The sequence below is a fragment of the Mauremys mutica genome, chromosome 17, assembly GCF_020497125.1.
Source record: "Mauremys mutica isolate MM-2020 ecotype Southern chromosome 17, ASM2049712v1, whole genome shotgun sequence".
Lineage (NCBI taxonomy): Eukaryota > Metazoa > Chordata > Testudines > Geoemydidae > Mauremys > Mauremys mutica.
Window position 1 is genome coordinate 25,358,645 of NC_059088.1, and position 8,778 is coordinate 25,367,422.

Genomic DNA, 8,778 nt, shown 5'->3' on the forward strand with positions numbered 1-8,778 from the left:
AGCAAGCCATTTAATGCCCATGCAGTGGGTGTGACACAAAGTCCAGTGGGCTGATTCTCAGTTGCACTAAGGCCCTTTTACATTGCTCAGGCAACAGGCTCCACTGCAGTGCCTGGCAATGCTCCCATTGGCCTCACTTGGGCCAGCTTTTCCCTCTGTAACTATAGCTCATCTTTTTCTCCTGCCAATCTCAAAGTGCTGTACAAAGGAGGTCAGTACCTTATTCCCATTTTACAGACAGGGAAACCGAGGCACAGAGCAGGCAAGTGACTTGCCCACGGTCACCCAGCAAGCCAGAGGCGGGAATAGAATTCATGGCTCCTGACTCTCTGTTCAGTGCACTATTCACTAGGCCACACTGCCTCCCCCTTAGCTCTCAGGTAACAAATGTCCTTCTATGTCCAATCATTTGTATTGACGGGAGGGAATGGAGGTGGGCAGGGTGTGTGAATTGGCGAGTGCTCTCATGTGTTGCACTCGATCTGCCCTGTGTAGACCCCGCTGGTGTGAACTAAAAGGTACCTAGTTCGTACTGATGTAGTCTTGTGTCAGACAGGACAGACAGAACATACCCCTGATGTCCTGGGCGTGACCCAAGCCTGCAGCCTGAGCACACCACTAGATTAATTTGCTAGTTTCACTTTAAAAACCACCAGGCCAGATTTTCCAGCTGCTGGTGTAGATCAGGAACAACTCCACTTACGCTGATGTAAGCAGGAGAGGAATCAGATATTAGTGTGCACAGCTCCTCCAGCAGAATCATACCAGGAGGGGACAGGTATCTCCAAGAGCGGAAGCTCTGTAACCATTTTGCTGTTGGTTACGTGGGTGTAAATCGAGAGGGATGCCAGCTACTCGCTCCAGATTTACACCAGCGTTACTGGCAGCAGAATCTGGCCCCTGTGTGTTTTGTGTTAGAAAATGAAAGTTGTGTTCCTTATCCTCTGCTGCCATCATGTGAGCAACAGAGGGAAAAACTAGACATCACAGCAGCCCCTGAATCCTCACAGGAGTTAACTCCCTGCTCCAGGTTAACTTGTTCAAAAATCCACCTCCAGCAGTGGCCAACACCAGCTGCATCAGGGGAAGATGCAAGAAGCAACTTTCTCCCCCACAAATGGGCAGCTGTGGGATAATCTGCCCCCAGCCCCTTGAAGATCTCCTCCAACTCCCTCATTGTTAGAGACTGAAGCCTTGAGGCTAAGGGTTTGCACTGTAGATGGGCTCAATCTGTCTTCACTAGTCTAACTGATCCTCTTGTGCGTGACGTGTTAGGCTGCTTAATTTACTAGAGCACAGTTACTAGAGTGATGACCTCAGTACAAGAACCTCTGTAAGCGTAGATCCTCTTTGCTAACTTCTTGCCCGCTGTATGATCTTGTGGCAGAGAGTTCCGAAGTCTAATTATACAGTGGGCTGGGGGGGGGGTGGAATACTTGTGAGATTGTGGCACATAGGTCTATGTATTACAGGAATACCCAGAGGCACCAACCAAGATCTGGGCCCCAGTGTGCTAGGGTATATAGCGAAACATAGCAAGGGGCAGCCCTGCCCCAGAGAGCTTGCAATTAAAATAGAGAAGGCGGGCTGGGAAAACAGGAACAGAGAGAGGGAGTTACTTGCCCAATGTCACCCAGGCAAGTCAGTGGCAGTGCTGGGAATAGACCCCAGGACTCCTTATCCAACACTTCACCTTATGCTGGTTTCCCTGGACTCACAAAGTCGGCTTCGTGCTGGCTTTCTGCAAAGGGGCGAGTTTAGACCAAAGTGAACACCTCAGGGGCCTTAGCATAGGCAAAGCCAATTTAAAGATCCAGCCAAGTGGTGGTGGAAAAGCAGTCCGGGCTCCAGGCAGCTGTAGCCTGCACCTTGTTAAAAAAAAATGTATTAACGCCAATATCACTCAAGAGGGACGCAGCCGAAATCTGTCCCACTGGCTGAGCCGGGCTACTCCATCCAGTCACTGCTTCCGCTGGACAGAGCCTAGGATCACATGCAGGATGCCGCTCTGAGGTTGGATGGAGGTGGAGCTCCAGATTGACAGGCCTCAGCTGTTACACCACCCTTGTCAGATTGCAGCCCCCATCCACAATGTGCTGATCCATCCATCAGCCTGTGGCTCTGTAGGAGCCTCTGTAGGAGCCCAGCCTAGGTTTAGATCAGGCCTGAGCCATGTGCCCTTGTTTGCACATCAGAACGGGAGGGTGTAGACCAGTGGTTCTCAACCAGGGGGACATGCACCCCAGGGGGTACACAGAGGTCTTGCAGGGGGTACCTCAACTCATCTAGATATTTGCCTAGTTTTACAACAGGCTACAGGGAAAGCACTAGCAAAGTCAGTGCAAACTAAAATTTCATATAGAGCAGTATAAACAAGTCATTGTAAGTCCAATATTTATATTCTAAGTGATTTATTGTATAAGTATATGGTGAAGAGGAGAAAGTCAGCAATTTGTCAGCAACAGTGAGCTGGGACACTTCTGGGTTTTTATGGCTGATTTCTGTAAGCTCAGTTTTTAAGTGAGGTGAGACTTGGAGGACACAAGACAAATCAGACTCCTGAAAGGGGGACAGTCGTCTGGAGAGGGTGAGAGCCACAAGCGTAGACTAGAGCTGGTCAGGAGTTCTCAAAAATCACAAAACGCCCATTTATCAAAGACAAAATGTGGGGAAAAGGTTGATTGGGCCAAATCTCACTTCAAAAGAATTTTGAGAAGAGTTTCGGAGGGGTCAGGACGCTCCATTGTGGCTTTTTCCCCCCCTTGTAAATGAAAAGTTCTGTTTGAGTCAACTTTTGCAACAGTCACTTTGAGATAGTAAAATAAATAAATAAAGGTTGAAAGAGACAAAATGTTGCCATTGCCCCGATTGAAATTTGTTTGGAGATTTTTAATTCCACAGCAACTTGCAAGATTTTTACACTTTTCCATCCCAATTTGCGATGGGAAAAAGTTTTGAATGTCACCATAGGACAGGAGACCTGTTTCTGACCCAGCTCTCGTTCAGCCCCAGGCACCTCTCCTTGTCCTAACCACCCCCTCCATCCACACACTCCTTTCCCGCTCTTTTTAACCTCTCGAGTCTGGTCTACGCTAAAAACTTAAGTCAACCCAGCTGCACCCCCGAGTGATGTAATTAAGCCAACCTGACCCCGGCGTAGCCAGCGCTAGGTCGACCGAAGAACGCTATGACGACAGGAGAATCCTGCCCATCGGCGTACGTAGTGTCTGCTCTGCAGTGGTGCAGCGGTAGCGTTTCAAGTGTAGACAAGCCCTAGGATGAAAGTCTCCAGCCCCTTCCTCATCTGAAAGAGGCGAGACAGTACTCAAGTGTTAAATACTCGATTTTATTTTTCTTTTTAACTATATATAAAAAAAGGCCCCCGCAAGTGCCCTCCACTGCAGGCAGGTAGTTTTCAGTGTGATGCCAATGCCTGGATTGCCCATGGAACCATTCATGTGCCCACTTCACCGGTTCTCCGTTGTAAGAGCTTTTGGGGGGAGGGTTCTTTGCTCCTGAGCTGCGATGGCCTCATTCATCCTCCGCTCTGCCCCGCCGTAGTTTGTTCAGGATGCTGCCACTTGCGTGAGAGGTTCTTCCAGATACTGGACAAGGGCCTGGGCCTGGGCACAGATTATTATGCAGCACAGTGAGACAAGCATTAGTGAACGAGTAATAAGTTGCACTCAGCCTTAACTACAGCCGAACTGCTCAGAGGTAGGGAAATATTATCCAATTTTACAGCGGGGAAACTGAGGCAAACAGTGGGGGTACAGTGGCCCAGAATTGGGACTGCTGCGCTAGGTGCTGTACAAACACAAAAGACAACCCAGGCCCTACCCGGAAGTCACACGGATTTTGTAGGCTGTTATAAAATCTCCGCTGTACACCACGGATCCCACTTTCACTAAGCTCTGGTAGTTTACAGAGGCCTTAAAATGTAAGTGCACTTTGTTCCCAAAGTTAAGCTCCCCCTTTTCTAGATTGGGGCCTTTGGGTAAAGTGAGAATGAGGCCCTATGGTTCCCCAAAACTTCATCTAGGTTCTCCCACCCCCCAAATGCCATTCTATAAACTCCCCCCGCCCCAATATCAGTTAGAGATCTGCTCATCCTATGCAGCGCTCACTAATCCACTTTTCAAACTGCAGCTACACAGCCTGCTACCAGCAGCCCCTGCCCTCCCCTCAGATGTGATCAGTCAGCTCAGCATCACCTTGGCTTTCAGCATCCCAAATCCAACGGTCTCTTTTGCATACATGCACAGCAAGAGATTCGCCACCCGGGTGATAGCAACACGGCCCTCCTGCAGAGGGGGAAGAAAAATGCATTTGATTGATAGGTTGGCAGAATTCTGCCCTCGCACCCCATGTCCCAGGGTCCATGGGTGCCCTAGAATAGCCATTTTGACCTTCTGCTTTTAGAGTCAAGATACTGAGGACATGGATTCTCTTCCCAGTTCTGCCACTGGCCTACTGGGTGACCTGAGAAACCCTCTAACACTGGAGGCTCCAATGGGTGAGAGATCTACTGATGCCAGAGTAGATCAGAGCTAGGGACCACGTTCCTACAGCCCTGCACAAGGTGCTCAAAACGACTGTACAATGTTATCCAATCGGACTGTCCAGTCACACTTGAAAGTCTAGGTCATTCTTGAAAAGCAAGGCATTTGCTCAGAAATAAGTCCTTTCAACCGTGTGGGGGTGGGGAGAGGGGAATGGCAACCTTCGTAAAGTTTTGGCTTTAGATAACTTGCATTCTTATAGCACAGTGATTCTCAAACTATTGTACTGGTGACCCCTTTCACACAGCAAGCCTCTGAGTGCGACCCCCCTTATAAATTAAAAACACGTTTTAAATATATTTAAGACCACTATAAATGCTGGATGCAAAGCGGGGTTTGGGGTGGAGGCTGACAGCTCGCAACCCCCCATGTAATAACCTCATGACCCCCTGAGGGGTCCCGACCCCCAGTTTGAGAACCCTTGTTATAGCACCTTCCATTATAGGATCTCGGAGCACTTAATTTCAACCTCCACCCCACCCCATGACGCAGCTATTAGCCTTGTTTTACACCTGGGGAAACTGAGGCAGAAAGAGGCAGTTGCCCAATGTGAGTCGGTGGCAGAGCTGGGAACAGGAGTCTGTAGTCTTGTGTTCCAGTTCCACGCTTGTTTCAGGGATCTATGGGTTAAACTGGGAGGAGCAGAGACCTGCAGCAGCATTCCTCCCCTCCTGCAGAGAAACTCAGCCTTCCCTATGGGAATGCAGCCCTTGCCCCATTCCTCCCTCCCTCCCAATCCCCCCGCCCCCCATATACCATGCAGTCCATAAGGATGAATTTCAGATTGTCCTCGTTGAAAGCCTGGTGACCGTTCTTGTCATAGGCCACCCAAATGTTACTGGCAATGGCCGCAGTGACCCTGGCATCTGTGTCTCCATAACCAGAATATGCGAGCAGAGACCCCTCATTGTTCAGAAGCCTACAGAGGAGAAAGGAGGAGAATTTGAGCCAAACGCCCACAGGGCTTTACACCATGTCTGCTTAGGCATGGACTTTATTCATAGGGGTTTTTATGATGCTCCATCGCCTTAGTACCCGATCAGACAGATCATGCACTGACCCTCCTGACACCCCCTCTGAGGCAGGTCTCACTCTCTTTTTACTGAGAAGGAATCTGAGGCTCAAGGTGAAGTGACATGCCCAAGGTTAGATGGGGAGGCAGTGGCAGAGCTTTTCCTTTATCCACCAAACCATCCTTCCTCCCTAGCAGGGGTGCTCTTTTTCCATGGGTGCAGCTACTAGGAAGAAGGAGTTAAGGGGGAATGGACCCCCCCAATTTTTTACCATCTAGTGGATATTTCTCTGGATTCAGCCACAGCATTTGTGCAAGCTCAGGATTCCCCACCCCCAGTTCTCATGTGTCTGGAGCTCTGCCTGCCCTCAAACTCCAGCCCTGTCTACAGTGGGAAAGGGCGTATTAAACACCATATTTACACAGATCCCACTGTTACCTTCTCCCATTTCCTTGCACTGGTGTCGCTGCCCTCATGCAAACTCCCACCATGACTGGTCTAAACAAGGAACACAGGCGACTGCCATGCGATGATACTGCAACGGTGTCCCTCAACAGGGAGAATACTAGTAATCTGTTCCCCAAGCCCCCTCCCCACGATGCCTTTTGGTGGAGGGGTGTGAATTCCTTATTGGGGTACACTGGGCTCCTCCCCACTTCTTTCAGGTAGGTTGTATTGCACAATTCCTTGGAGGAGGGGGGTCACCGAGTGTGTGTGTGTGTGGGGGGGGGGAGATGGGGAGACCATTTGTACCCAGAGGGCACTAATCCTTAGCGGGACCACTGATCTGGCCACAATACTTTAGCATGAGGGCTCACTGACCCATACCCAGCCACCCCACACTCCTCCCCCAAATACCTTTATACTCACAGGGTGCTCTGGACCCCTCCAGTGTTAGCCTGGCTCAGGACCTGGGTAAGGGCCTTGGGGCGCAGCATGGTCGCAACAGACCCTCTCTCCTCCCTGCAGTGGTGGAAACACACAGCTCAGAGAGCCTACTTCCCCATCAGCTGATCAACCTCAGCCCAGAGCATGCTGGGAGTTGTAGTTCCTGCCCAGTTCTTTGCCTAGTCAGGCCCATGTGGAAGGACATGGCATTTCATTCACACAGATTGCTGTGTAATTTCTCTGTACGTCACACACATAGACAGTTTGTGCTGTACACCAAAGGAGCCCAATCCTTAGCAGTTCGCAGAACAGTATGTGATCTCCTGTAATCTCACTACAGGAAACAAACATAGCATTTACTGACATACACGCTACAAATAGTTAACACTGTGATGACGGAGGCAACTCACACTATTTGGTTTTTAAAAACAAAAAACAAAACAACCACCATCCCCAGCTCCTGGAGTCAGGTGAATCTCAGCTTTTATTAAAACAAAGTTTCTAGCCTTCATGTTTGCAGCATAGCAAATCCCAAGCATTTAAAAAAGAAAAAGAAAGAAAAACTCATAGGCCAGACCCCAAGAAGTTATAATAGATTTTGGGTTCTTTTTATTTGCTTTCTGTGTTTTGAGCCTTTAGGAACACCCAGGTCACATTTTCAAGGTTTTTTCCAGAACCATGAGATCCATATCTATGTGTGATTCTAACGTGACTCCAGGAGCTTGCACCAAATATGGTGAGGCTTATGATTAAAAAAAACAAAACAAAAACCAACCCCTACAGTTTGGTAACATTGCAGTTGCAGAGAAAAACTTACAAGCGTGACAGCTAAAGACTCAGGGAAAAAATACATGTTATTTTTGCAAGAGCTTGTGCTTAAGCCAATTTCATGGCTTGGGGGGGGGGGGCTAACTCATGATTTCAATCATTTGGGGGTAACATTGCTGCCTCATCCATGCCATTTTCCCTACTGCTGTCCCATCAGTTTATAATTTTCCCCACTACTACCCCAGGTACTCCAAAATCCTGTGGGACCAATGGGAGAAAAGCCTAGGTGGCTGGATGAGTTAACTGGGAAACAGTTATAACTTTTGTCTTCTTAGCACTGCACCTTTTAACAGCAGAGAATTCTGGATCTATGCAAGGGCATCTGTCAATCTATGAGGCAGCAGGTTACTGCTGGTCACATTTCTTGCAAAATGTAGAGGTACAGCAGTTTTCACTCCACCACCATGATCACAAGGGCGGGGGGGGTGGAGAAGAGGATAAAAATGCAGTGGCCCTTCTTCAGGTTTCCAGAGGCACACACACATCCCATTTTATACCCAAATGGTGACTTTTTTCCTTTTTTAAAAAAATAGAAGAGCTCAGCTGGGCTGGACACGGGCACACACATTACAGTAACACCTCAGAGCTTCAATCGTGGAGCAGGATCGATGCTGCAGCACCCCAAAGACTTTATGACTTACATAAGTTTAGCCATAAGTATCCCAGCAGAATCTAGCCACTTTGACAAAGTCTGCCCCCAATCGAGAGTGCTGAATATCAGGGGATTGGGGTGGGGAGGAAGGGGAACTAGCTTCACACAAACTCGGCTTTAACAACATTGTACCCACAATATAGCTACCTTTGTAGCACAGGTATCCCCTAAAATCAAGAATCAAATAACTAATTAAGTCACTTTCACACTACTTACATTAAGAGACTCATTTTCTATCAAACTACTATGATCACCCTCCTTCTACTTCAGCTTTCCACAGGAGCACCTCGCAGCAGGGCTTTTTATGGTTCCTCTACAACAGCAAACTAGTGTGGGTATGTGGGAGGAGCCTCTGAACCCTCCCTCTGACAGGCTTTATAGCTAATTAGAGTGGGACTTCGGGATTCCCTGCTCTGCTATAGACTTCCTGGGTGACCTTGGGCAAATAATTTAATCTTTCTGTGCCTCAGTTCCCCATGTGTAAAAACTGGGGACAACTGCCCTGCCCTGCCTTACAGGGGGTTATTTACAAGATAAATACACTATAACTTGGGAGGGACCCCGATACTAAGGCAGTGGGGCCAATGGGCCATGTAAGTACCCTAGATAGATCCACACATTAGAAGAAACAGCTGAGCTCTTGTCTTTACCTGCTGATCTGCCCCAGGCCAACTGCCCCATTGTTGCGGTGACTGAAATATGGGTACCAGCATTGCTATGGTAGACATGTCCTACAAGGGCAACTTGTATTTCTCTCTGTGTTTTTGTTGCCATCTCAGCAAACCTATGGGTGGATCTTGAATAATAATAAAATGCTATCCCTTGCTGAGACCCC

At 48.5% G+C, this 8,778-nt stretch overlaps 1 protein-coding gene across 1 annotated transcript; it reads right to left on the reverse strand.

Moving 5' to 3' along the window:
* Positions 1-3,326: 3,326 nt before the first annotated feature.
* Positions 3,327-8,285, reverse strand: LAMTOR2 (late endosomal/lysosomal adaptor, MAPK and MTOR activator 2). The gene is made up of 5 exons (XM_044990988.1): positions 8,160-8,285; positions 6,446-6,538; positions 5,319-5,481; positions 4,215-4,304; positions 3,327-3,623 (listed from the first exon to the last, which is right to left on the reverse strand). Exons 1-5 carry the CDS (start codon positions 8,171-8,173, stop codon positions 3,567-3,569), a joined length of 417 nt encoding a protein of 138 aa, XP_044846923.1. The 5' UTR covers positions 8,174-8,285; the 3' UTR covers positions 3,327-3,566.
* Positions 8,286-8,778: the final 493 nt, after the last annotated feature.